Raw genomic sequence first — 26,465 nt, 5'->3', positions numbered from 1 at the left:
GCCTTCGAGTCGATAACTCGCCAGAACCCCCGCAGGTCTCGACCGATAGCATGGGCCTCGCGCAGATATGACAAGTCCCCGGGATGAGATAAAGACCTCCAGCCCACAGGATGCCAGTTGTCAGCAATGTCGTATCGTCAACATGTGAAGGCACCTGGGCCAGCAGTACCTGAAGGTTCGGGCAGGAAAGCATCGCGTACCTGGCGATCGGAGTGACACCGACGGGTCTCGGCTGGCCTACTTGAATGTTTGAGCGGGGTCGATGTGATCTCTCTCCCTCGCGCTGCACGGGGAGCGAACAGTGCTATGCAGACATTAGTATGGGTGAGAGATGAGGGAGGAGCCGGTCACTGCAGGGACAGCAATTGTGCAATGGAGGACACGTCATCCAGGTCAGGCCGGAGTTTGGACGGAAGGGAAGGAAGGCACTGGGAGCTGGGAAGTGAGAAGGGGCCGTTGGAAATAAACCACCTGCAATGGAGGGAGGCCGCAATTTTTTGCTGGTCACACGCCCCGCGGACGGTCTCGCCAGCGCCAGGCTAGGGGTTCCCGCACTGACCAGCACCCACTGTTCCGCCGCGTCTCGGGCCTGGGGATCTCGAAGGCTGCACACCCTGCCACCCGGAGTCGATCATGCCGATGCTGATATTGTTGTTTCCGGCTGTCGGACTTCGTTCCTTGCCAGAGTCGGTCTGGAATGAGCCCAGAGGAGCCGGGTTACCCGGGAATCCATGTACCATGATACGAGGCAGGGAAGTCTTTCATCCTTCGACAGTGTACACTCTTACCTCGCACAGGGTCTCATTCAGGAGTACTCGCACACCGTACATTTTCCGTGTAATAGACCTCTCCGACGGATTCTACTCCCGGACCTCCAGACTCGCACAATAAGGCCACACATCCGATGGACGCATCTGGAACCGCTGCTTATTTAACCTAATTTTATGCTTCGGCCCCTGAAGATAGGGGAGACCAAAACCATTGTCCAGGGCGGGCAAATAAGACTCGGTTGCCCAGGTAGACCAGCATGGGATGGAGTTCAACCGCGTGTCCTACTCGCATCGCCCGGAACCGACGTTATTGGCCGCCAGCCCTAAGCTTAAGCTCCAGTACATCAATAATCGAAAAATGGAATGCTCACGGGACCAGATGCACCCGCCGATGGGGATGGAGACGTCGGGGTAGAGAGCGGGGCCGAACGTTTCCTAATTTCAGGCTGGAAAGCCGCCCAGGTCCCGGGAGTGCCCAGAAGGGTAAGAGAGAAGTGGCCCCGGCTCGGTCGTGACACCTCATCCCCGTTTCCACCGTCCTCCCCCGGAAGGAGGAGAGGGGAGACCCCTTCAACTCGAAAAATATGACGGTCACACGGCAATGCCACGGATGCGCTGGATGGCTGATCAGGGTGCTCCCTTTGAATCCGGGGCTCGATATGGTTGGGAGCAGGGGCCAAGGCGGGGGATTTGATGCCCACAGGACTCTGGCATACGAGGGTTCATGGTTCTCCCATTTCCTGTCTAGCTACATAGAAAGCAAGGTATGCTTTTCTCATTGTATGGGACATCTAATTTTAGATTGCGGTCTGACTTCTAGCTGGAGTGGTTATTATGTCGGGAGCCTATCCATGCGCTCCTCTACAGTGGACCAGCGGAATAGTTGATAGTTGCTACTATACATTGCATCTATCGGAATCAAGGGATGGGAAATGTTGACGCCCGAAGTTGAGATAGAATTTCACAAAGGATCAATCCCTCGGACGGACTGAGGTACCCGGTTCAGGAGACAGGGATGAGGCCAATAAGGGTGGATGTCCGTGATAAGCTTGCCGGACGGGTTTGAGACGGCAGCTGCAATTGGGGTGATTGAAATACATTGCAGCAGCAACATCCCAGGTACAAGGCAAGGACCATGTCAACCCCCAAGGTACCGGATGCATACACCCCAAGAATTGCGACTGGGGCCGGGATGATCTCCGAGCACCGCGTGACCCCGTGACTCCCGTCGAATGTTCGACTGCTGGATTTGTGGCTTCCAGAACCGCCCAGGCAGGCCCCGTGATCGACGGCCTGTCAGTTGCAGATGGCGGTGCTTCTCTGGTGCTTCTCCCATCCGCTCTGGGGAACCTCAGTCCTTTTCCGCCCGCCGAGCCCGCTTAGCCCGCTTTTGCCCCATCGCCCGGATTGCCGCTTTGGGCAACCCGAGCCTGGACATCTCGCTCGGGGCCAACTTGCGGCCACCCACCTCGATGGGTATACTGTTTTGGTCGATAAGACGTAACTTTGCCGGGGCCGATGCGTACGGGAGGCGTTTCTGTGGGTTGAGACTCACAATGGCCCCAAGGCATACTACCTGGACTCTGTTACTTCATGATGATTCAACCCGTCCCCGCGGACACGAGCCCCTATTGGTCCTGTGTTCTTGCCCGCGTGAAATCCCCTCATGCCGAGCTTCTGGTGGGGAAACTGGCAAAGAATCGCATAGCAAAGCGGTGTTGGGTTGTTTCGCAGAGCTGTAGGTGATCGAAATCAGCGCGATGTATGGCCGGAGGGGATGCCGTACGATGGCATACAACATAGTACAGGCCGACGCCTGCAGTCTTGCCACGAACGAGGGGCCGAATGACCAGCTGGTGGAACGTGGGGTGTATTCACTTCCACCTTACCCTACCCTACCCTCCCCATTCCCCGGGTCTGGACCGCACCCACCTCTCCCTCGCAGCTATTCTTTCTTGGGCGTCGGTTCCAGTCTCTGATGCTCACATGAGCCCTCATGACTCCAGCACCAATGCCAGTAACCCCTGAGGAGGCCACCCGTGGACCATCGTGAACTATTTAAGAGCTGCTCGAGCCCTGGAGCTCTTCTGCCATCATCAATTGAGTCTTCATCTTCTCTCTCCGACACCTATCCCCAGTGACCTGTGCTCATACTTGAGACGAGACATCACTTTACTTCTTGTTTACACTCCCTCTAACACTTTTCTCCTCCCGTCCTCCAACCTTATCTTCCTCCATACATGCCACAATGTCTGTTTCCTTCGAGAGCACCGACGTTTCCCCCGCCCCTACCCTCGTTAAGCAGGATGGCCCATGTCTCGGCTCCAAGTCTCGGATGCCCGAGTTCAGCCTGGCTGGAAAGGTTGTCCTGGTCTCTGGGGCTGCTCGCGGGCTCGGTCTGACCCAAGCTGAAGCTCTCTTGGAGGCCGGAGCCACGGTTTACGCTCTAGATCGGCTCGAAGAGCCTGTGAGTTACTCCAGCCACGCGATATCCCAACCTGATTCTAACCCACCTTCGTCCAGTCCCCCGAATTCTTCAAGGTCCAGAAGCGCGCCCATGAGGAGCTAGGCACGGAGTTCTACTACCGTCGCATCGATGTGCGCGACACGGAACTTCTCAACACCACCGTCGAAGCCATTGCCAACGCGGAGGGCCGACTGGACGGTCTGGTGGCGGCAGCCGGCATCCAGCAGGAGACTCCGGCGCTGGAGTACTCGGCCCAGGATTCCAACACCATGTTCGAAGTCAACGTCACCGGCGTGTTCATGACTGCTCAGGCTGTCGCCAAGCAGATGATCCGCTTCGGGAACGGGGGCAGTATCGCACTGATTGCTAGCATGAGCGGCACTGTTGCCAATCGGGTATGTTCCATGTTTATCTCTTCCCAGCCCCATTGTCCTCCCCACTTGGCTTCACCTCCTGTCCGTCTTCTATCTATGCAGCCACTAACTCATCACAACAGGGTCTAATCTGCCCAGCCTACAACGCCAGCAAGGCCGCCGTCCTCCAGCTCGGCCGCAACCTCGCCATGGAGTGGGGACAGTACAAAATCCGCGTCAACACCATCTCCCCGGGCTACATCGTGACGGCCATGGTCGAGAAGCTCTTTGTGCAGTTCCCCGAGCGCCGCGACGAATGGCCCAAGCAGAACATGCTCGGCCGGCTGTCCGCCCCCAACGAGTACCGCGGCGCAGCCGTCTTCCTCCTCAGTGACGCCAGCAGCTTCATGACGGGCAGTGATCTTCGCATGGACGGCGGGCATGCCGCGTGGTAGATGCCATCATCTATCCATCAACCCGGTCCTTCTTCTGCTTCTGTTCTTCGTTCACATTGCACTTGCACCTTCTATTGCATGGCGTTCCGGCAGCGAAGCAATGCGCATCCGTCCATCTACTCTTCTGCTTCGGTTCCATGATGTCTTTGTCCGCGGCGATTCCCTTCTGCTTCGGGATTCCATTCAGCGTTTCCGGTGTCTGGACGGGATGGTTCCAATATCTAGACCCCATACCCATCCCTACTCATCCACTTGCCGCATCAGTGAGGGAGTTGTATCTAGTATCGTTTACTTTACAGTCCGGTGGCTCAATCTAATCTAATACATAAGACATGGTTCCCTTTTCCTCTACTACTACTATTATTATCATTCTACATCAAGAATAAATCCCCCACATAAAACACACAACTCATCACTCAAGTCCGTATCCAACCAAACCAAACCAAACCAAGCAAGTAACCGCCCCCACAAGCACGAATGGCATGGCATGGCAAACACCCAAACCAAAAACAAAAACAGAAAGTTAACTTCCCCATCACACCTGACATGGCATGGCATGCCCACTACAGAACAAATCCGTGGCTACCTCTCCTCTCCTCCACCTCCTACCCCACCCAACCAACCATCCCTGATCCATCCATCTACACAACGCAACATAACGCAACGCAACGGCGTTCATTTTTTGCAATCCCGAGCTCCGTACCGCGGAACCCTCCTATCACGAATAGGTAAAAATAGCGAACCCAAAAATAAAAAACCCCCCTACTTACTGACGCCTCCGCGGAAATAAACTCAGGTGGTGTGGGAGGTGGAGGGTGGGTGGAGACCCCGCACGCACCCGCACGTCGCACGTCGCACGTACCAACCCCGAACCGTGGGTGAGGAGGAGGGTGTGGCATCAGGTGGACTGCGATTTTCATACCTTATCTGGTCGGTGGTTACTAGGTGGATATTGGGGGGGGGGGAGGGAAGTTGTGGTTTGCCTCGTGTGGATACGCGTCATTTGCGAATGCGAACATGTTTCTTGGTTGGGGGTGGTTGGTTGGAGGGAGGGAGGGAGGGAGGGAGGGCGATAGACTGTACGGCTGGAAGTTTTTTGGAACTTGGGTCGGGAGGGAGGGGGAGGGGGGAAGTTTAGTTAGAGGGTTAGTAGGTAGGGTGTTCATGTTGCGACTACCTCATCATTTCTCCTGTTCGTGGTCATGTTCGTGATTGACGACACGAGTTGTCGTCTCGTCCTGCTTCCTGTCTGTCGATCGGACTAGAGGAACTATATGTGTCTAGACTATCTAGACGAGAGGGACTGGACTGGATTGGACTGGACTGGACTGAGCCTAACTGCTAACTAGGGGGGGCGAAAATCCGGGGTCGCCCCCGAACGATCCTCTGTGGTGTGGCTGGTACCCGGATTGGGGGTGTTCTACAGGGAGGGTTTATAGCCGGCCTACTTAGTCGTGGGCACTTCTTAAGTATCACGGGAACTTGGATCTTCTTGGTTGATTGCTGATTGAGACTCAAGATATAGTGTCCAGTTTGGCGTTTTATTTCTATTTTATCATCTGTATTTCTGTTTTGCCTTACCTCGCCAAGCCACCCAAATCGATGCCTAACCTGATCTCCCACCTTCCTCTCGAGTTCTACCAGTGGACGATGAACCCGTTTCCAGACGGTTCCGATTCCGATGCAAGGGGATAGATTCGTGCAGGAGGATGCGGCTCGGATCCGGCGGACGGGTTTGTGTTTGAGATGTGTTCACGTGGGCTGACGAAAGTGCGTGTTGGATCTAATGACTTGCATGGCTCTGATATCATCTGTCTGCCTTTGATTGTGTTGTGTTGTGTTGTGTTGTCTTGTGTTGTCTTGTCTGGCCAGGTACATGAGAGGCTCGGTTTGTGTCGGGTTTCTTCTCTGGTATGGATGGATACATGATCTGATCTATAAACGGAGATCCCGGGGGCTAGAGACTAGAGGCTAGAGGGTCTGCTTACTTCGCGCCTTGGCGTGTCTTCCCCGGTTGATTCTTTTTGGTAAGTACTAGGCATGGCATGTCTGTAACTTGATGTACTACACAGTGTCAGCAGGGTTACCGACTGTCCACTGCGCATGCGCATTGGCTTCGTTTCAGCACAAGGCTGGAGATCGGCCCGTGTCTTGCCTATGAGATCATGGCCAGGCAGGTCGAGTCATTCTCGCCGCGACATCTCACAGAATCACTCGCCCGACAGGGCGCAAACGCCTATACACGTAGCTCTAATACTATATTAGCCTTGCGTTAAAATATGCGATCATTGGTAGCATTGGTCGATCATAGATATCATGGCAGCATAAAAGGATAGGCTCAACGGTATTACCACATTCGGATGGTTTGTATCTCAAGAATTCAACATCACATGCCTTTTATGGCATCCAGAATTCGAAGAATCGATGTTATATAAATATTCATCGCAACACGTTTTGTCAACACCGGCTAATAAAGCGCTAATTTGATCCCTTTTCATCAAATATCCTTGATGGTCTAACGGTCATGATTTCCGCTTGTCACTCATACGAGAACAAGCGCGGGAGACCTGGGTTCGACTCCCAGTCAGGGAGGTTTCTTTTTTAATCTTTGATTTTTACATATCGCGTAAAATGGAGAAGGAATGGGTTCTTTTTTTGTTCATGTTCCTAGATTTGTTTTTGACAGTTGGCCCTTGTGGGGATTAATGATCAGGCGGGTGGTGGGTTATTATGGATGTCATCGATGTTTTATGGGTTGGTGGCCATCTGATGCGCCGAAGTATATACTATATTCCCGGCACATGTGTTTCATCCGCATCGAGAACGATATTCAAAATGCAATAAATTCTTTAGTGATAGTATCATGATCAACAAGTCAATACAATCGCAAAAGAAAAAGCCATAGATACTTTGAAATGCCTTCGCAGGGTGAAAGTATTATTTTCTACCTCAACTACTGACGATCTTAATTCATTGCTCCTTGACTCCACGTAGTCCTTACATTTCACATCAAAGCCATAACTTTCATACCATATTCCCTCTACCTTGCCAACTTCATTTCGTGGCTGCGGTTTACTGTCCCTCTTTACTCCTTCTTGAGACTGGTGAAGCGGAGGTAACTAATGCACCTAGTCAGTAATCTCCTCGCTGCATCTCGCGGGGCAGGACTCACGGCTTGACAATGCGGACATCGCCGAACTTCTTCTGGGCATCCTCGGTGGAGACGGGAGGAGGGATAACAACGTCATCACCAGGGAGCCAGTTGATAGGGCAGGTAACACCGTGCTTGTCGGTGGTCTGCAGAGCATCAACGACACGGAGAACCTCGGCGGTGTTACGACCGGTGGAGGCGGGGTAGGACATGATCAGACGGATCTTCTTGCTGGGGTCGATGATGAAGACAGAGCGGATGGTAAGAGCAAGTCCTAGATGATATCAGCTGGAATTATTCGGTATTCCTCTCTAGGCCGGACATACCCTTAGAGTCGATGTTGGTGGTATCCTGGTAGTCGACCATGTCGTAGAGATAGGCGATCTTGCGCTCGGGGTCGGAGATGATGGGGAACTTGAGATTGGAGCCGTTGACCTCATCGATATCCTTGATCCAGGCGTGGTGGGACTCGGTGCCGTTGGCACTCAGACCGATAAGCTTGACACCGCGAGCAGTGAACTCGGGCTCGAGCTTGGCAAAGGCACCGAGCTCGGTGGTGCAGATAGGGGTGAAGTCATCCTATACCAAGTGATGTGAGTTAGTCCTGCTTCGCGCGGTAGAGACTGACTGACTGCCCGGCGGGCTTACAGGGTGGGAGAAGAGAATAGCCCAGCTATTGCCAATGTATTCATGGAAAGAGATAGGACCGTTGGAGGTGTCGGTCTGGAAATCGGGGGCAACGGAGCCGAGGCGGAGACTGCGAGGAAGCAAGCCAGATGTTAGAATGGGACGAGTCCTCCAAGCAGTGAGCATGATACTTACGGAGCGCGTTCCTGAGCCATTGTGAATGTGGGAGGGGGGAAGTGATGGGGATGGACTGAGAAGGAGCAAGAGAAGAGGATGCGGAGGAGGAGGAAGCTCGAAGTACTAAATAGCCAGCTGAACGAACCCCGAGGTCGCAATGGGCGCAATGAATGGACGCGGAGTTACGAGCTGCCTTCACCACCGCGGGCAGCTCATGCCCCTCCTGGCCGGCCACGAGCCAATCGCCGCCCAGGACAGGGCGATCCTGATCACGCAATATTCCACCGCCCGACGGGCAGAACGGCGGTGATTGGTGGGGCATGAGCTCATTCAGGGTGGGATGTTTAGCGTCGTCCGGATTGGGAACAGCCCCTCCCCCGTTCTGGCCCTCCATCTCTTGTTCCCTCGCGTTCCTGTCGGCTGGTACCTTCCTTGTCTCCTGCCATGGTGGATGGTGGACACCCTGGCCCCGTTCTCCAGTCCCGGCATTGCGCTCGGGCTAAGACAAGGGTACCGTACGATGGATGGTTGTTGAGGGGTTTCCAAGCATATCTATCTACTCCTGCCTCCCCGTCACTCTCTCACTCCATATTCATCCCATCTTCACCAAATGGAATCCGCCATGCAAGGATGACGGGTATAGTATGTTCGAGTTGTCGTTCTCTTCATCATCATTGGTTTCAAGCGTTTGCGAGATGTTCTCACCCGAGGCTGTCGGCCGATTGCCTGGCCAAAAAACATGGCTCGGCCGACAGTCCTATGCGCTGGAGCCAATGGTGACCGGACGTGATGGCGCAATTATACACGACTTTCCCCTTCGTCCCTGGTGGTTTCGTTATCACATCTGGGAAAAAAGAAACTAGGGGGACTTCACTTCTCCGGAAAGGGGTTCGACCTTCACTGCTCACATTTCATATTCCCAGGAGGCCCCCGAGAACCCGTTTCCGGTGGTTTCAACACTTACATCTGATCAGGCAACCCACCAGGGCGAGGATTCGACTGGGATGGGAGGTAGATACCAGATACTGGACTCTGTCCATGACAACTCTCAACTCGCGGGTTGTTCGAAGGTGAATTACCACCATGCAACACATTACTTCCCTCTGGGGTACATGGACTAGAATATTCTTCGAACTGAGGCAGATGGCCAAGAATAGCGGTTAAACATCGAGATGCAGGCTGTCAAGGCTACCATTTGTCACTGCAGTATGAGTCTACCTTCCTGAGGAGTGGTCCAACCTCTTCTACATCTGAAACTAGGTTTGTTCGTCACAATTGGCTTTCGATATTTACATGTGCATGCGGCTTGTTCAATGTATATGCCTGAAACTCGAAGCGGATTTCCGCCAACGCGATGTCAACAAGATGCTTTTGTGCCATATCAGTCTACTATTTCAACACCCGAAAGTCCAATGTTGCTGCGGTTGGTTTGTATAGGGCTAGCCATCGCGACCAAACATGTAGCTCCCGCCTGCCTGTATCTGTCAGGCTCGCGGTACTTGTACAATCCGGGTCTGGGAATTTCTACGGATGGATCTCTCGCATGCCAACGTACTATCTGCGTGGCCAGGGAAGGAAGACGCTTAATGGTAAATAAACCCGACCACTCCGCATCCGCTTGATGCAATCCACGATCTGGAGACGATGTCCATCCAACCCATAGGAACCATTTGGCGTTGGAATCCACAATGCCCATGTGAAACCGAAATCTCATCCTGAATCTGCTAGGAGCTCTGTCATGCCTCGTGGCAATCTTCCTTACCTCCCCGTCAAAAAACAAGTACAGAGGCTAGACAAATCCTGGAGACAAGCTCCGGGAAGCCACCTCATGACTTGGGCCTCAGGATCATCCTACAGGCGGCGGCATCAAGGAGAAAGATACATGCACCTCGCACAATTATCGACGGAAGCACAGACCAGCTGTCACCAACTAATGCCTCGCACGGAAGCCAGACCCATGAGAGTGATGCCCGAGCTGCATGGGGGTTTCACTTGGCCGCCGGCTCCTTGCATGAACCCCTGACTGTGGGAGTAGAAGCTCACAGAGATATGCTCTGTCAGCTTTGTACTGATAACTATCCCGATGCCCTGGATCGTTCATGATTCATCATCGTCGACCAAGGACCAACTGCGTTGGGGGTGGCCATCCTTGTTGGACCGGAAATCTGCTCCGGACCACGAGAGCCAATCATTGGGGCGTGATGCGGATATGGGCCAGATCGCGACTGGAGGGGGTATCTGGTATTGGCATAGTGCCTAATAGTGGTGCCACAGGTCGTACAAACAGCAGCTGAACAGGATCCTGCCCATAAGAATCCGGATTGAGTCGGTTGTCGAGAATCACGTACGGACGGGCCCTGGCGCGACACGTCCCCGACCACGTGACCGCGCCGATCGGCCTGCGGGCTCCACCGCGCGTCGTGACGAGCTCTCGACCCGTCCCCGGGCGCAAACAAAGCTTCATCCTTCTGGTCCTCGTCCTCGCCAGTGCGCCCACCCACATCATTCCAGTACCGTGGTCTGTTCCGTCGAGTCGTGCTGTGCTCCGTCTTCTTCAACAGTGACAGCCACGGCTAAGGTGTTTCTTTCTCAGGTTCGTCTGCCTGCACTTGGCATGGTACTGCCCATCGACCTCCCCACTCCTCAGCTCTAAGTATTCTTTTTATAACTCGGCTGGACCTCTGAACTGATCCCCTTCTTCCAGACGCGTCTGGGTCCTAGGTCGTGTCTCGACCCCATCTTTTCCCCGCTCCCTGCCTCCTGACTGGCCGGTTGTTTCCTGTCGAGTCGCCACTCCTCTTTTCCCTTTTTTGCCCTCGATTCGATTCCTGCTTCCGTCTCCTCCCCCAACTTCCGTGAATCTTATCGCGCGTATATCCATTCCCTTCATCAACCCATACAAACATGCCTCCCCAAAAGAGACGCAAGTCGGAGAGCGCCTCCAATGTTGATGCTGGTTCTCCACCCGCAAAGAAGGTACGTATACCGTGTTTTGCTTGCACCAGTTTTGATTTCCGTGAGAAAGCGCACCCTGTTGGGAGATCCGCTGGCACTCCGATATGCTATTCCTGTCCATTGTCAATCAATCCTCGTTCGTCGCTACACACGCGTTTCTTTTCCCATGGTCCCGGGAAGAGGGCCTTTTCATCCAGAATAAAGAGATGCATTATTCTGCTTTTCTTCTCGTTCCGAGCTAACCCACTTTTGCGAACAGGTCGCCCCCAACCCCGAGACTCCCGCCAGCACGGAGACGAAGAAGCGAGGTCGTCCCAGAAAATACCCCGTGGGAAGCGAGCCCAAGCGTCCTGATGGCCCCAAGCGCGGCCGTGGCCGTCCCCGTAAACTTGCCAGCGATGGTCAGTCCTCTTTCCTCGTCGACCTGTCCTCGCGTGTCCCTCCGGGTGCCCTCATAGGCGGCCTCTATTTGATCTGCTATTAACATATCCCAGGCACCCCAAAGCCCGCCACCCCCAAATCTGGCCTCGGACGAGGCAGGCCCAAGAAGACGCCGGTTCAGAACGGAACAAACTCTACACCCGCACAGGCCAAGGCAGAGACCAAATCGGAGACGAAGGTAGATGTCAAAGCAGAGACGGTCGCGGCCAAATCCACCGATGGGCGCTCCTACTGGTTGATGAAGGCCGAGCCTGAGTCGCGGATGGAGAAGGGCGTGGATGTGAAGTTTTCCATCGATGACTTGCAATCCCGCCAGGAGCCCGAGCCATGGGACGGTACGTGGTGTCGCCCGCAAACTATATGACTGGCCGTGTACTAACGTCCTCCTAGGTGTGCGCAACCCTGTTGGTAAGTGAACTCGGCGGTGATACCCCAGCGCCCTAGCTTACAACCGAGCAGCACAGAAACACATGCGCGAGATGAAGAAGGGCGACTACGCCTTCTTCTACCACTCGAACTGCAAGGTTCCCGGAATTGCGGGCGTGATGGAGATTGTGCAGGAGCACACCCCGGATGGTGAGTGCATCTGATCTTTCCGCGCGTACGACACCCACCTTTGCTGACGCGACGGGCGGCCCTAGAATCGGCATTCGATCCGACCCACCCTTACTACGACGAGAAGTCGGACCGCGAGAACCCCAAGTGGCAGGTGGTACACGTGCAGTTCCAGCGCAAGTTCCGCGACCTAGTCACCCTGAACGAGCTCAAGAGCCATTCCAACGGGGGGCCCCTGGATAACCTGCAGGTGCTGAAGCAGTCCCGACTCAGTGTGACCCCGGTCAGCGTGGAGGACTGGGCGTTCATCATAGGGCTGGCGGAAGGCAAAGAACTCCAGGCGGAGGCGGCCAACCCGTCGACGGAGGAGAGTGCGGACGGCCAACAGGCGTCGAGCGAGTAGAGCGAGAGGGAGAGGGAGACAAGGAAGGGAGAATCAGGCGATCTGAGGCGATCTGAGACGATCTGAGACGATCTGAGGCGATCTTTGCTGTAGTGTTTATGGGACAAGTTGAAACTGGGGGATACTCGACATGGGCATAGCTAGTTTCTGTACAATCTAGGGAGTTCTTTCGGCGACCGTACGTGCTCGTGCGTTTAAGGTATCCGTTTTATGTAGGCGATCAACCACGGTCCTACGTACGACTAAGTAGATATAGAACGGCTCGCACCGTGGTCCGATGGACCCGCACAAACTTTGCCATCACCGGCTGTTGTTCAAGTGTGTAGATGTCGAAAGACCTGTCACCTCCCCTCAGACCGTGATTGGCCGTCGCAGGAGGCATGGCTGTGAGGCAGTCCGCCGAGAAGTGACGGTCTGGGACAGTCGGAAGGGCGATGATTGGGATGAAGATGAAGCCAGGAGGAGGGCAGCTGCACGGGCCAAATGGGGGAAAGAAATGCCGCGAGCAAAAGAGCAGGTGTATGCGAGAGCAAAGGTGGGCCGCCTGTTCATTCGCCGCCTGGTTATCGGCGGCGGGGAAGCTTCAACTCAATCGGGAACTAATTTCGGTGCGGATTCTCGCCTCAACTTCCTCTTCCTCTTCCTCTTCCTCTTCTCTTTTCCACCGGCCTCACCTCCATGCTCTCTCCCCTCCGCACCTCCCTGCGCCTTCCCCCCCCTGTCCTCCGGTGTAGTCGTCTTCGCCTCTCCCCTCTTTTCTCCCTTTCTTCTTCTCCTTCTTTCTCCCTCCCTCTTCCTCTTTCACCCTCTCCCCTCTATACCCCCACCGTCTCTTCCACACCTCCCCCACCACAATGTCCTCCAACGTGTCCGTGCAGCTGACGGCCCCCAACGGCCGCCAGTACACCCAGCCCATTGGTCTGTTCATCAACAACGAGTTTGTCCCCTCGAAATCCGGCGAGAAGTTCGCCACCATCAACCCTTCGTAAGTCGCCCGGTCATCGCCGCCAGGAACCCCGCTGACCACCCCAGGGACGAGTCGGAGATCACCTCCGTCTATGCCGCCGGCGAGGAGGATGTCGACATTGCCGTCAAGGCCGCTCGCAAGGCCCTGAACGACCCCTCATGGAAGCTGCTCCCCCCCACGGAGCGGGGCCAGCTGATGCTGAAGCTGGCCGATCTGGTCGAGCAGCACAAGGAAACCCTGGCCACCGTGGAGACCTGGGACAATGGTGGGTGGTCGCAAGCCGATCTCGGTCGTTTCATGTCCACTGACCGCGTCTAGGCAAGCCGTACTCGGTCTCGTTGAGCGATGACCTGGGCGAGGTGGTCAACTGCCTCCGGTACTATGCCGGATGGGCCGACAAGGTCCACGGCCAGACCATCAGCACCACACCGGCCAAGTTCGCCTACACCCTCCGCCAGCCCATTGGCGTGGTGGGCCAGATCATCCCGTGGAACTTCCCGCTGGACATGGCGGCCTGGAAGCTGGGCCCGGCCCTGGCGTGCGGCAACACCATTGTCATGAAGCCCGCAGAGCAGACCCCGCTCAGCATCCTCGTCCTGGCCTCCCTCATCAAGGAGGCGGGCTTCCCGCCCGGTGTGATCAACATTCTGAACGGCCACGGACGGGTCGCCGGACGGGCGCTGGTGACCCACCCGGGCGTGGACAAGGTGGCGTTCACCGGATCCACCATGACGGGCCGGGAGATCATGAAGATGGCGGCGGGCACGCTGAAGAACATCACGCTGGAGACCGGCGGCAAGTCCCCTCTGGTGGTCTTCCAGGATGCCGATCTTGAGCAGGCGGCCAAGTGGGCGCACGTGGGCATCATGTACAACCAAGGACAGGTGTGCACCGCCACGTCGCGGATCCTGGTCCACGAGTCCGTCTATGACCGGTTTGTGGCTCTCTTCAAGGAGGTGGTGGCTTCCACCAGCAAGGTGGGCGACCCATTCGCGGACGACACCTTCCAGGGACCCCAGGTCACCAAGGCGCAGTACGAGCGCGTCCTCTCCTATATCGAGGCCGGCAAGTCCGAGGGCGCGACGCTGGCGGCGGGTGGCGAGCCGTTCAAGAATGTGGGCGACGGCAAGGGATTCTTCATCGCGCCCACGATCTTCACGAACGTCAAGGACAACATGCGCATCTACCGGGAGGAGGTGTTCGGCCCCTTCGTGGTGATTGCCAGCTTCTCGACGGAAGAGGAGGCCGTGACGCGGGCCAACGACACGACGTACGGGCTGGGCGCGGCGCTGTTCACGCGCGACATCGAGCGCGCGCACCGGGTCGCGTCCAACATCGAGGCGGGCATGGTCTGGATCAACAGCAGCAACGACAGCGATTTCCGGGTGCCCTTCGGCGGCGTGAAGCAGAGTGGGATTGGGCGCGAACTGGGCGAGGCCGGCTTGGAGGCGTACTCGCAGGTCAAGGCGATCCATGTCAACATGGGGACCAAGCTGTAGGCGACAGAGTTTGCGGTGCGAGCGAATGGATTGCAACCGTGGGCCGTGAGACGTGTCGTGGTAGGACGAAGACCTCTGATGAACTGCCGGCGGGAGATGGCAATGTGGCCCCGCGACATTGGCTGCATGTTGTGTACCCGGATGACAGGCATCAAGTTGGTGCGTTGTAGCGATTGAGTCGGGTTCTGCACCTGATCCGATGATTTGATTGTATATAATAAGGCAGCGGTGGTAGCAGATCGGCCAGGCTGGAGTACTTATACCCGATTTTCACAAAATGGCTCACCTAAGTTACTCTACCTACCTGGGTAGTATCTACCTAAGATCATAATCATCATCTTTTTCATCATCATCATCTTCTTCTTCTTCTTCTTCTTCGAACCCAACCGAAACCCCGCAAACATGTATGGATGTATGGACTATGGATGGATGGATGTAGAACCCGCCAACAAGACCCGACCCGACCCGACCCGATCCGACCCCCTGCCATTCCAAAACCCCTGATAGGATGGAATCGAGTAGAGATCTTACCCCGGACCTGCTGGTAATCCTACCCATGATGTGTTCCACTGCAGCCATGCATATACCGTAACTCCTGTACGGAGTACAAGACCAGGATTGAGACTACCTACGTATGTGAAGACAGGGACACAGGGAATGCAGGGTCTACCCACCCATCTTAGTACCCATCCATCCATCCATACATACATACACACTGAATATTCATGCAGGTATGTATAAGTATATACATGCATGCATGCATGCATATAATCCACAATCTGGATTCTGGATTCTGGTATTCGGATCGCGATCACAGCACAGCACAGCACAGCACAGCACAGCACAGCACAGCGATAGCCAGTCGCGCTATGCTGTGCTGCCAAGGAAAGTAACAGCATGGGTACCTGATTTATTCTATTATCTTGTTGTTTGATGAAGGAAGAGGGGAGGAGGGGAGTGTGGGTAAGCAGGAATGGAATTTGGTTGGTGGGATAGTTATACATATGTCATTTCAAGGATGATGGTGGGTGTGGTTTGTTTGTTGGATTCTGCAGTGTGTGTGTGTGTTACCTTGTTTCTGGGTTTTGCAGGCAATAGATCGGGATCTGAAGTAAGGGATGATGGGCTGGGTTGGGTTGGGTGGGATACCACCTATAACTAAGTTGGTGGATTAATTGATTGCTTGCTTATTTGCTTGCTTGCTTGCTTGCTTGCCTGCCTGCCTGCCTGCTGGCTGGCTAGTTTGATGCATGATGCATGATGCATGCGCTGCATACTTATACACCACACATGCACACATGCACACACACACACATATATATATACTTATATGATACATGTATATCAGTATGTAGATATATATGTATCGAAGTACCTTGTTATAGTAAAGTGACAACTCATCGGTAAAGTATCACCTGAGGTATATAAGTAAAAGTATGTATAAAAGCATGTACCTATATATCTATCTACATATCTTCCTCATATATATATATTTCCCGCGCGTACTCATGTATACCTACATCTGGTTCCCCCGATCTCATCTAGTCTGATCTAGTCTGGTCTGGTCTGGTCCAGTCTTATGGGTTTGAATCAGAATCAGATGGACAGAGTACAGACGCAGTACAGTACAGTACAGTACAGTAGACTAGCCAACTAACCAACTACTAGCAGTCCCGGTAGGTTGGGCTGTGCTGTACATATGCATATACTGGAGTATACAGTAGTGTAGTGTGGTGTGGTGTGGTGTGGTGTGGTGTGGTGTGGTGTGGTGTGGTGTGGCGTCTCTTCATGCATGCATACATGCGTATCTGCAAAGCATACCTACCTAGGATGTGTGGGTGATGCACGGAGTACATATGCAGGATACAATGCGATAAAGATATGACATACAGGATGTTATGTTATCGACAGGCAGGCGGGTAGTATTATAATATAGACTCGGTAGATGCAAACATGACTTGTCCTGCTGGTGAATTGGATTGGGTTTGTCATTAATTTACTCGGGTCTCAGGATGATTGACTGATTTCCTTGTTGAGCTGGCTGGCTTGTGGACTGCAATTGTTCAGGTCTCGGATTTGACGGATTGCTTTTCTTGGGCTGACTTGACTTGGGGTATATGGTTTGTGCGATGGTGATGAGAATGAAGGAGAAGGAGGGTGGCATGGGATATATGTTTGGACTAGGGTGGGTTGGGTTGGGGTTATAAGAGGTATTTTCCGACTTGGATAGCGATAGGAGAGAGGATAATATTAGTACCTACGTATATGTATATTGTGTGTAGATAAGGAGGTAGTAGGAGTAGGTACGTCTATCTCCTTGAGATCTGTATAAGACAAGTGTAAGTGTAAGTGTAAGCAGTGAATAGATCTGCAAAATAATAATGATGACGGTATTTACCAGATATCTATCCTATACTACATCTTAGACTTCAGGATCTTTATAGTTTAAGTACGTACACTGTACCCCTCCCCCCGGTGTATATCGACCTGATATATAGACACTATATAGATAATAGATGGCAGATAGTTATATACAGAACCTATAAGAGACTACTACTGCCTCAAAAGCAACAGCTTCTCCCTTCCTTGCTTCCTTCCTCCTTATTGCCTTCCTACCTATCTATCAACGGATACTGCAGATTCACGTATCGAGTTAATACAGCCATGGCCAGACCAGATAGACAAGCACAAAACAAGAAAGCAAGTGGTCGACTAGCAAAATCCTCAATCCTTAAGGATCTGTCAGGATCTAGCCAAACCGCCACACGAATCATCCCAACTGATAGGTATCACCGCCACCATTCATCTCCGGAACTGGAGGATGACTACCTAGTCTCTATGTACAAGAACAAATAACATGCAGGCGATAGATATACATAGAGAAATCCAGTTTTCGAGAAAGCAAACCACCAAAGTAAACAGGGCTGGGAAAGCAGGGTATAATAAACACGGGAAGACCCTGCTTCTATCGGATAATAATAGAAAGAATTAAGAAAATACCCAAGTACAAACTTGTACATGCTTATGTACTTGAGATGTTTGCTTTCCCATACAACGCACAGACAGACAGACAGACAGACAGACACAAACAAGCCGACAAACGAAACCGACAAACAAGCAAGCAAGCAGAGCAGGCAGACAAACAGACAAAACACAAACATCGGGATGGATGGGGCTAGCCAGCCTTAGGGAGTAAATTATAGTATGTACTAAGTAAGTAAGTTACTAAGTTACTAACCAACCCTCCCGCCTCCCCCCCCTCTGTCTCTTTCCCTGTCAGCCCTTCCCTTCCCACTAAAAAGTGCTTGGTTCCTACCTTGTTCAACATATCCATGTTCGATGATAGTTAGATATTAAAAAAGAAGGAATAACTCGTTACCTGATTGTATAACATAGCTAAACGACCGACTAAATACCTGACTGACATAGAGTCATAGTAGAGGGTCAATATGAATGAATGACTCACTTTCTGGGTATAACCTATGTATAACACCGTTGCTATATATGATCCATCCATCCATCCATCCATCCATCCATCCATCCACTATATCTATCCACATTTTCAACTCCACCCACTCTCAGTACCCAACCTGAGACAGACACAGGGAGATAGATACATACGTAAGTACCATGTATATATGTACCCAGCCTTACATTCTCCAATTTCCCCCTCCCTGTCAGCTGTCTAGTTAGTTATACCTATACCTACACCTGTAGCTATAGTTACCTATACCCCACCAACACTCCATAATTCATCCACATGTAATCTACAATCCATAATCCACCCTCAGCTGCCCTACCATGCAGTCCTACTGTACAGTAGGTAACAAACACACTACTACTTACCACCCAATCCCAATCCCAATTCCAATTCCAATCCGAACAACCCCAGCCTCAACATCCCATCCCATCCCATCATCCCATCGCATCACATCGCATCTACCTTAACTACCCACCCACCCATACCCTAATGCAAGAAATCCCCAAAAAAGCCACATACATGAGCCTTCCCCCCCCGCGGGCCACCAATGACGACCAGCCAAGCGTCGATTATTTGTCTTTTTCTCGGCCCCGAAGACTGTCATTGGTAGATTGGTAGAAATTTGGGGGGGGGGGGGGGGGTGTTACGGCGGCCAGCAGGGCTGTTCAGTTGGGTACATATTTCTTTCCTTCCCTTATTCTCTTGTCTCCCTATCGTGGTACCTACTACTACGTAGTTACATAGTATCTATTTGGGTACCTTAGGTATGGGGAATCTTAGGTACATACATACCTAGGTAGGTAGGTAGGTAGGTAGCAGGTAGGTAGGGTAGGGTACGGCTTACTCGTCATTATACGCGGACTATGCTAAACAGGCCGCGGAGGATTTGTCTAGGTGGAATGGGATGGAATGGAATGAATGCGGTTCAGAGAGCCATGTGTTGAGTTGGCTGTGGTGTGGTAGGTAGGGTAGGGTAGGGCAGGGTAGGGCAGGGCAGGGCAGGTTAGGTTGGGACGGGGATCGGGGATCGGGGTAGGTAGGTAGGTTTGGTTTGGTTTGGTTTGGTTTGCTGGACTGGGTTGGCTTATCGGAGGAGAAGGAGGAGGAGGGATTTTCTGTCCAGTGGGTTGGCTGGTTGGTGGATGGGGGATGGGGAGGGATGCGTGTCGATGATGATGATGATGATGCTGGAGAGGATCAACCTGCTTTGATATCGGACAGTGAGCAGCTGGATGGAAGGTGGAAGGTAAAAGCGTGGGTAAGGTAGTAAGGTAATACTGAGTGTATGGCGGTATGTAATAATACCTAACCTGACCTGACCAAACCGGACCGGACGGGACCAAACCAAACCAAACCAAACCAAACAATACCAATACAAGATTGTTACCGAGAGGGCTTACAACAGGGACGGACGGTACCTGCACCCCCCATGTAAGTTACGTTGTCGTGCATGAAGAATCGATCATGTGAGGCTGCCTGGGCCTCTCAGGCGCGTCGCATCGCCGCTGCTCAACCCGCCTGCATGTCGCGACGGCCACCGGAGAGAACTAAATCTGGACATGCTTGCATATTTAACCCCATCCCCTATCCTATCCCATCCTATCCCATCCTCATCGCATCGCAACTCCCCCCCCCCCCCCCCCCCCAATCAATGTGATCACTCATTTTTCAACGGTCGGGGAAATCCCCCCAACCCAAAAAGTCGTGTCCAGCTCCCGCAATGACCAACATGACACGCCGCATCCCAAGTAAAGCAGCACACCGCATTTTCCACGGACACCTTGCTGGATCGAGCGCTCCACCGACCTGGGCTCGAATATCGAACCCGGTCGTGTTTGCCTCCTGCAGGTACTGTCTGCCCGCCCAACTGATGCATCATCGCCGTTGAGCTGGCCGACCTCACTTCACCTTTCCCATACTACGACGCCGTACGCCGTACGCCGTATCGCCCTGCCCATTAAGGTTGTCTTGTCTGTCTGTCTGTCTTGCCCTTCTCCGGACGTTCGTATGTCTGCGCCGCCGCCGACCCAAGACCCAATGTTGGGCTCGCCGGCTGTCCGACCGTCCATCAATGCAAGTGCAGCAGCCCCCCGGGGGGCCCGCCGCACCATCCTGTCCCCTCCAAACGCCCCATCCATCGCCCATCCACCGCGACCTTAAATATCCTCTTTTGCCACTTTCGTGTATGATGAGCGTCATCTCGCCGTCGATCACCCCCAGAGAGTTGGAGATCAGGCGCAGTAGTTCCCATCGTCTGAGTATCTTAGGCTTCTTAGCCGCCAGGAATCTTGGTCCTCAATATCCGTACTCCGTATTTATCTACCCATGCTGCTTGACCGCCTGGATGAGACAGTCACAAAGTCTTAGTCTGTGCTGCGATTCACTCGCTAGCTACCCTAGCACTGCTGGCGTAACCCGGCCTAGCCAGCAAAAGAAACGTAATTCTGCCAAACCATAGGCGAGGATCCTGCCTAGCGTAGACCTCGTCCCGAAGGAATTGGGATTTGGAAGCATCCTTCGGTGTCTTTTCTTTGCTTTTTCTTTTTTTCTTGCGTTTTTGCGTATTTGCTTTTTTTCCCCCTGTCTTTTCGGTCCTTTCCCTTGTTTTCCTATCCGTCTTGTCTCTCCTCTGATCTCACAACGCCTAAGCAATTCAGACGGTGTATCAGGTCGGCCGCGATCGTGGACAGCCCCGGCCAGCCAGTGGCACACAGACCTTACCTACTCTTAGGTGCAGGAAACATTGGTGGTCAGTGCAGAAACAGAGAATGCGTCGCGGTAACGGCTGTAAGTCAGAAGCCTGGCCTCCAACTGGTAGGGAAATCTTCCACATCGTCCCGGAGTTTGGGACCCTGGGCGGATATGCCGTGTCTGCATCCAAGAACGCTCTTGATCGGGACTCGCATTTGCTCGATCCTTCTCTGTCGCGCAGCTTGCTTAAAGCCCTAGCCAGCTACCGGCCGCCGCCATATTTTCCAGACTGCCACAAGGCCCCAGGGAGGATTCCCGGGAGCATTTCCTATTTGTTCGTCCTATCGCCCCGTATGCGATTTTGCTCCACCGCGGCCCTTGTCTGGAACAAATGAGGCGGAACACGGGAAGTCTGCCGCACCCTGTCACTGACAGCGACAAGCAGGGCTGGCCGGCGCATGGTGAGACTCAATCAATTTGGTTTAAATTGATTCAAGCGGATGCGGCGGTGGATACCTGGCCTGCCTCTTCCTCTCATCTTTGCTTTTGCTGAGCCCTCCTTGAATGAGTCGACCACGTTTGCGGGTGGCGAGGCTGTTGGCACCGATAGCTAATGATTCACATGACAGGTGATAGCTCCATTCGGTGGAGTTGAGCCTGACGGTGGGTTTCAATAATCGTATCCACCGAAGACCCGAGGCGGCGAGGCCTCAATAGTTACTGGGAGCACTATTGGACCGGGTGTTTGAGATACTTTCCTGGGCCGTTAGGAACACGGACGTCCATTTGGGATCCGATGAGGAACTATTTCTATTTATTGGCCCGACAGGCAGGGTCGACCCGGAGCTGAAACCGAGGCTGCTGGGGCCCAGACTCGTCGTCCGTCCGGAGAAGCACTTAGACGCAGAGCAGAGTCTCAGAGTCAGTGATCATGTAGCACCTGAGAACCCGAGAACCTGAGAGCCTGAGCTGGGTTACCCACACCGGGGAGGAGGGAGGAAAGTACCGACCAAGTTAGCAGAGTTCAGCCAGCTCGACCCACTGGCCATGAGCTCCTAAGGTCTGTCTAACGCTAAGGGGAAGAGCCAGAAAAGTGTTCGATGAGGTTCGTGTGGGGGGGACGCTTGGCAGCCGAGGGCATCCTCGCCGGTGCCCGCTGCCCGCTGCCCGCTTCCCATCAGACTCCCCCCGACTACCGAATTCTTTCTCGACGCTCACACAACGGTCGTCATCGTTGCTCCATCGTCCAGCTCTCGTCTTGCCTTAGCCGCCCTGCATATTCCCCAAACAGACTAGGTTTTCCCGACCCAGCTCAGACGACGGGTGCTCCCGATCAGATCCCGAAACCTGAACCACCCGTTCTCACTTCTCAGGCCCTCACGTCAGCCTGTCATCACCACTCATCAATCATCAACCATGTCTGCCATCCAGAAATGGTCGATCTCCGAGGTACGGACCACGGTATTTGGGATCGCCGATGGAGATCGTCCCATGTGGGGTAGAAGTTTAGCAAGCTGATCCTTTCCTGGTGTCTGTACACAGCCGTATGTCGACGTACCGGGAACCTTGCTCGAAGGTCCGTTCCACGACGAGGCCAGAAATGAGTTCCGTTTCGTCGATATCTGGGAGCATAAACTATACGCTCTGGACCTTGCGAAGGGCCCAGACTCCTTGAAGGTCGTGGATACGTCTGTATCAGTAGGGTATGCGCCTCCTAGCTAGGATCCCTACAGGGTAGTTACTCCGAGAGTGGCTCCTGGGCTAATCTGCCGCTCGACTAATATAGAGTGACCGCCAATATTGCGGGCAACGATGCCCGCAAGGATGATATCGCCGTGGCCGCAAAACATGGGTTCGCCCTGGTCGATCGCAACACCGGTTCGATGTCGTATATCCGGAAGGTATGGAACGACCCGGCCAAGGACCACAGGTATGTCAACGATCGGGATCTGCGCTGTTTGGTTTCGTAGGACCTGACTCATCTGGAACGTTACCAAAACAGCATGCGTTTCAACGACGGGGCAGTCGACAGCCACGGGCGATTCTGGGCCGGGACCATGAACGACCCCAAGGTAAAGAGCCCAGTCGCCGAAGGCGTGCTATTCAGGCTAGACCCGGACTTGCAACTGCACCGCATGGTTGAACAGCTGACGATTCCCAACGGGATTGGCTGGAATCCCGCGAATGACACTATGTACCTGACCGACTCGCCCACCGGGAAGATCTACGCCTTTGATTTTGATGCAGAGACCGGCAACATCAGCAACCGTCGGGTTCACTTTGACCTGGGGGATCCCAAGGAGCCCGATGGCTTTGCCATCGACGAGGAGGGGTGTATCTGGAGTGCTATTTACGGTGGTGGGAAGGTGATCCGTATCTCGCCGGAGGGAAAGGTCATTGGTGAAATCTCGCTGCCCACCCGAAACATCACCTGTCCGGCTTTTGTGGGGACGGAGCTCTTCATCACGACTGCCAAGGACGATGTGAACAATGACCAGTTTCCGGAATCCGTCCGGTACGGAGGGCGACTCTATAGAGTAGACGTCGGCGTCAGGGGCACGCCCAAGAACACGTTTCGGTTGCATTGCTAGTCTAGTATAAGCCGATTATTAGCTTGACAATGAAATTAATAGACCGTGGACTGGTAAAAGAACGACAGAAAGAGAGAAAGAGAGAAAGAAAGAAAGAAAGAAAGAAAGACACAATCGGCTACTCGGGGCCCCGAGTGGCATAGTGCATGGCGTATATCCGTCGGTAGAGGTCGCGAAAAGCATGAAAATGAGACACCCGCACAGACGCTGTTGGGCTGAGGTGCAAAGATGAAGTGATGAGTCGGATAGCCACAGGTCCCGTCCAGCCCAGTGTGGAGCACTCAGGTACTTCTGCCTCTGGCATCGGTATGCAGTGGAACGCACCACCACATCCGTACAAATTGGGGTCTCGACCAGAGGAATCTCGGTGATAGCAACAAGAACGTACCGTATCCTTGCAGCAACAGGGCGGTGATTCCTTCCGATGGGGAAGGAGGAAAGAGATATCTCCGACGCGGAGGATAAGTTGGATCGAGGTGGTGGATCAACAAACGAACGAACTGGTGGAGGCCCAGCAGAGGTTGCGCGAGTCAGCAGACCGAGACCGCGGCGACTTTCCTGTTTGTTTTGTTTTTGTTGTTTTTGTTGCTGTTGTTGTTGCCTTTCCGCCTGGAACGCCATGGAGGGTCGGTGACAAAGAGCTGCATCAGCAGTCGGTATGGTGTCACTTGGGTCTTACCGCCATTGTGGACGGAGAAAACCCGGGGAAGAGGACAAGATCAAGTAGGTAAAATACCAAGAAGGACCGAGCAAGAACATGCTTGGAAAAGAACCTAAAGTCGGGTCCATTTGCCTGGGATCATACTCCATTCATTACCTGTATAGATATTGCCTGGAAGCTTGGAGGTGCCGGGAAGGCCGAAGACCAAAATACTGTACGCGTATTAAGAAGTTGTACGGAAGGCCGATGCATGCATAAGTAATGATAGCATGCATTCATGCACTCATGCACGCGCATACTGTGCGCGTAGTCGAGTGCACAAAAATGATGCCTGAAGGCACCAGGGCATCCCGGTCACTAAGCAGAGCAAACCAGCCATTAACTACTATTGGTTACCCACCTGGTGAATTACGGGCCAGAGGATCGAGTCAGATCGGCTATCATTTAGTACAAGGGTTGCAAACGCTCTATCTAGAGCTTTCCCTATGCGCAATAAACAGGCGAAAGAATACCGCCACTACAGTACAATGATGCGTCCATCTCCAGGATCTCCCGATCGCATGCAGTGTTCCTGTCATCCCTGAAGTCTAATTCGAGGATCCTGTATGCCGGTTCTCAGGAAAGTGGGCAGGCAGTCAGTGTGAATGCTGTTGCATGCATGTGCAGCCTGGACGCTACGGCAATGCTACCTTGGGATCCGGCCAAACTAGGCCTCGCCTGCGGACGAACCTCTCTCTAGAGCCTGAATATTACTGCGCTACTGCAGACGCCGTGTTGGGGAGACTCGTGGAGGCACGATTTGGGGGGGGGGGGGGGGTTGCTCTTGGTCGGTAGGGCAATTGGCTGGTGCTGAGCACTGACTGTACACTTGCTGTACGCACATTATACCTAGGTACGGAGTACTACTAGTACCTACATACCTTAGTAGTACCTACCTAGGTAGGCACATGCATTCTTACATACATGAGGATACGGTCTAAGCGATGCAGGGCAAGGATTCGAAAGTACTACGAACTGCGAAGCACCTGGAGTGGATACCTTCCGATGCACTGTACGAAGTGGAGGAGTTGTCTGGATTCTGGACAGGCCTGCGTGTTCCATGATTCGCACCGATTAGCTGCACTCAGGAAGGACATAATAATGGAGTCGGATTGATTATCTAGAGCCCAAGTGATATCCAGCTCGGAATCAATACGATCTGGACAGGGAAATTAGCCGGGATCATTTGCCACCAATTGTAGATCGACCTGGCATTTTGGATTCTGGATTCTGGATACTCGGCGACGGGCGGTTACAGCGGCATCGGAGGAGGTGTTGGGGGGAGTCTCCACGAAAAAGAACAAGAGCAAGAATGAAAACAAAGGAGACAGGGAAAAGCAAGTCGCAGGACCAGGAAAAGGGACAATGGGGAGCGTTCGTGGGCGATCCAGGAATCCCGTAGGATCGGATGGCGTTCGATTGATAACTTCCAGAAATACGGTATTATTGCAGGAAGGAAGAAAGGAAGGAAAGCCGTCGGTCACCTTCCCGTTTCCTTCTTCCTCCTTCCTCCAACTTCCCACCACTTCTTCCTTCGTCCCATCCTTTCACTCTCTTCGACTTCGAGAACCCAGACGGAAGCCAGGATCTCCTTCGGCCCAAATCCATCTATCCTATCTCGGACTTGGACTGCTTCATTCCCCCCCCCCCGCCTCATGGGTTGATAACCGACCCGACCACAGCACGCAACCAGGAACCGCCCCTCTGGGAAACGCCCCCTCTTGCCGTCTCCGACTAAGGCATGGGCTAACGCATGGACTAACGCAACCATTCGCACACTCCGTCCCCATTTCCCACATTTTCGCCTGCGGCCCCGTGGCTTCCCCGGCCAAGCATCGAGCGGCAGCGCACAGCGGCCCTCGATCGAGAATGACGGGAAAACATGGAGCCACCGCAGGAATTAGGCTCTCCATTCAAGGGGACGCACAAGCGAGAGGGACATCTGGGGCTTAGGTCAATTGGATGCATCGCATTTGTCCCAGATGGAAGGCGAAAAAAAAAGAAAAAAAAGAAAGAAACCAAAACAAAACATCCCAGGCGGATAATGATTCCGGTGGTGCCGACCACTCGCTTGAGTGGTATCCATGTCTGGGCCCATCAAACCGCCACGATGGATGAATCAAATGAGGACGGAACGCCTGTACTCCACTTCCCGCATATATTGAACAGGTAATGTGTAGAT

The 26,465-nt window shown here is 53.4% G+C and overlaps 8 protein-coding genes and 1 non-coding gene across 9 annotated transcripts; 7 read left to right on the top strand and 2 right to left on the bottom strand.

Moving 5' to 3' along the window:
- Positions 1 to 2,708: 2,708 nt before the first annotated feature.
- On the top strand, positions 2,709 to 4,380 carry BO70DRAFT_360856 (putative short chain dehydrogenase). Its single transcript, XM_025542893.1, has 3 exons — positions 2,709 to 3,237; positions 3,294 to 3,632; positions 3,734 to 4,380. Exons 1-3 carry the CDS (start codon positions 3,019 to 3,021, stop codon positions 4,043 to 4,045), a joined length of 870 nt encoding a protein of 289 aa, XP_025400596.1. The 5' UTR covers positions 2,709 to 3,018; the 3' UTR covers positions 4,046 to 4,380.
- A 2,169-nt stretch (positions 4,381 to 6,549) lies between these two features.
- BO70DRAFT_t121 lies at positions 6,550 to 6,637 on the top strand. Its single transcript has one exon. It is a non-coding gene; the product is annotated as a tRNA-Asp (tRNA).
- Positions 6,638 to 7,082: 445 nt separating this feature from the next.
- On the bottom strand, positions 7,083 to 8,038 carry BO70DRAFT_386350 (peroxiredoxin; the record flags this gene model as incomplete). Its single annotated transcript, XM_025545817.1, has 5 exons — positions 7,083 to 7,164; positions 7,218 to 7,470; positions 7,523 to 7,775; positions 7,845 to 7,953; positions 8,019 to 8,038. 5 exons carry the CDS (start codon positions 8,036 to 8,038, stop codon positions 7,131 to 7,133), a joined length of 669 nt encoding a protein of 222 aa, XP_025400595.1. The 3' UTR covers positions 7,083 to 7,130.
- A 2,866-nt stretch (positions 8,039 to 10,904) lies between these two features.
- Positions 10,905 to 12,354, top strand: BO70DRAFT_351676 (EVE domain-containing protein; the record flags this gene model as incomplete). The annotated part of the gene is made up of 6 exons (XM_025541753.1): positions 10,905 to 10,976; positions 11,215 to 11,356; positions 11,450 to 11,731; positions 11,787 to 11,804; positions 11,841 to 11,972; positions 12,038 to 12,354. 6 exons carry the CDS (start codon positions 10,905 to 10,907, stop codon positions 12,352 to 12,354), a joined length of 963 nt encoding a protein of 320 aa, XP_025400594.1.
- Positions 12,355 to 13,025: 671 nt separating this feature from the next.
- On the top strand, positions 13,026 to 15,135 carry BO70DRAFT_312314 (aldehyde dehydrogenase family protein). The gene is made up of 3 exons (XM_025540207.1): positions 13,026 to 13,339; positions 13,387 to 13,586; positions 13,640 to 15,135. The coding sequence occupies exons 1-3, from the start codon at positions 13,209 to 13,211 to the stop codon at positions 14,818 to 14,820; spliced, it is 1,512 nt and encodes a 503-aa protein (XP_025400593.1). The 5' UTR covers positions 13,026 to 13,208; the 3' UTR covers positions 14,821 to 15,135.
- Positions 15,136 to 15,510: 375 nt separating this feature from the next.
- Positions 15,511 to 15,930, top strand: BO70DRAFT_360849 (uncharacterized protein). Its single transcript, XM_025542892.1, has one exon. The coding sequence runs from the start codon at positions 15,578 to 15,580 to the stop codon at positions 15,752 to 15,754; it is 177 nt and encodes a 58-aa protein (XP_025400592.1). The 5' UTR covers positions 15,511 to 15,577; the 3' UTR covers positions 15,755 to 15,930.
- BO70DRAFT_360848 (uncharacterized protein) lies at positions 15,611 to 16,102 on the top strand. Its single transcript, XM_025542891.1, has 2 exons — positions 15,611 to 15,978; positions 16,036 to 16,102. Exons 1-2 carry the CDS (start codon positions 15,839 to 15,841, stop codon positions 16,079 to 16,081), a joined length of 186 nt encoding a protein of 61 aa, XP_025400591.1. The 5' UTR covers positions 15,611 to 15,838; the 3' UTR covers positions 16,082 to 16,102.
- A 6,001-nt stretch (positions 16,103 to 22,103) lies between these two features.
- On the top strand, positions 22,104 to 23,623 carry BO70DRAFT_360845 (SMP-30/gluconolactonase/LRE family protein). The gene is made up of 4 exons (XM_025542890.1): positions 22,104 to 22,441; positions 22,535 to 22,695; positions 22,779 to 22,922; positions 22,995 to 23,623. The coding sequence occupies exons 1-4, from the start codon at positions 22,409 to 22,411 to the stop codon at positions 23,581 to 23,583; spliced, it is 927 nt and encodes a 308-aa protein (XP_025400590.1). The 5' UTR covers positions 22,104 to 22,408; the 3' UTR covers positions 23,584 to 23,623.
- On the bottom strand, positions 23,558 to 24,377 carry BO70DRAFT_360843 (uncharacterized protein). Its single transcript, XM_025542889.1, has one exon. The coding sequence runs from the start codon at positions 24,202 to 24,204 to the stop codon at positions 23,602 to 23,604; it is 603 nt and encodes a 200-aa protein (XP_025400589.1). The 5' UTR covers positions 24,205 to 24,377; the 3' UTR covers positions 23,558 to 23,601.
- Between the last annotated feature and the right edge of the window lie 2,088 nt (positions 24,378 to 26,465).

The sequence above is a fragment of the Aspergillus heteromorphus genome (assembly GCF_003184545.1).
Source record: "Aspergillus heteromorphus CBS 117.55 chromosome Unknown BO70scaffold_8, whole genome shotgun sequence".
Taxonomy (NCBI): Eukaryota; Fungi; Ascomycota; class Eurotiomycetes; order Eurotiales; family Aspergillaceae; genus Aspergillus; species Aspergillus heteromorphus.
Note: the sequence above shows the minus strand (reverse complement) of the source record. Positions and strands in the feature narration are given on the sequence as shown.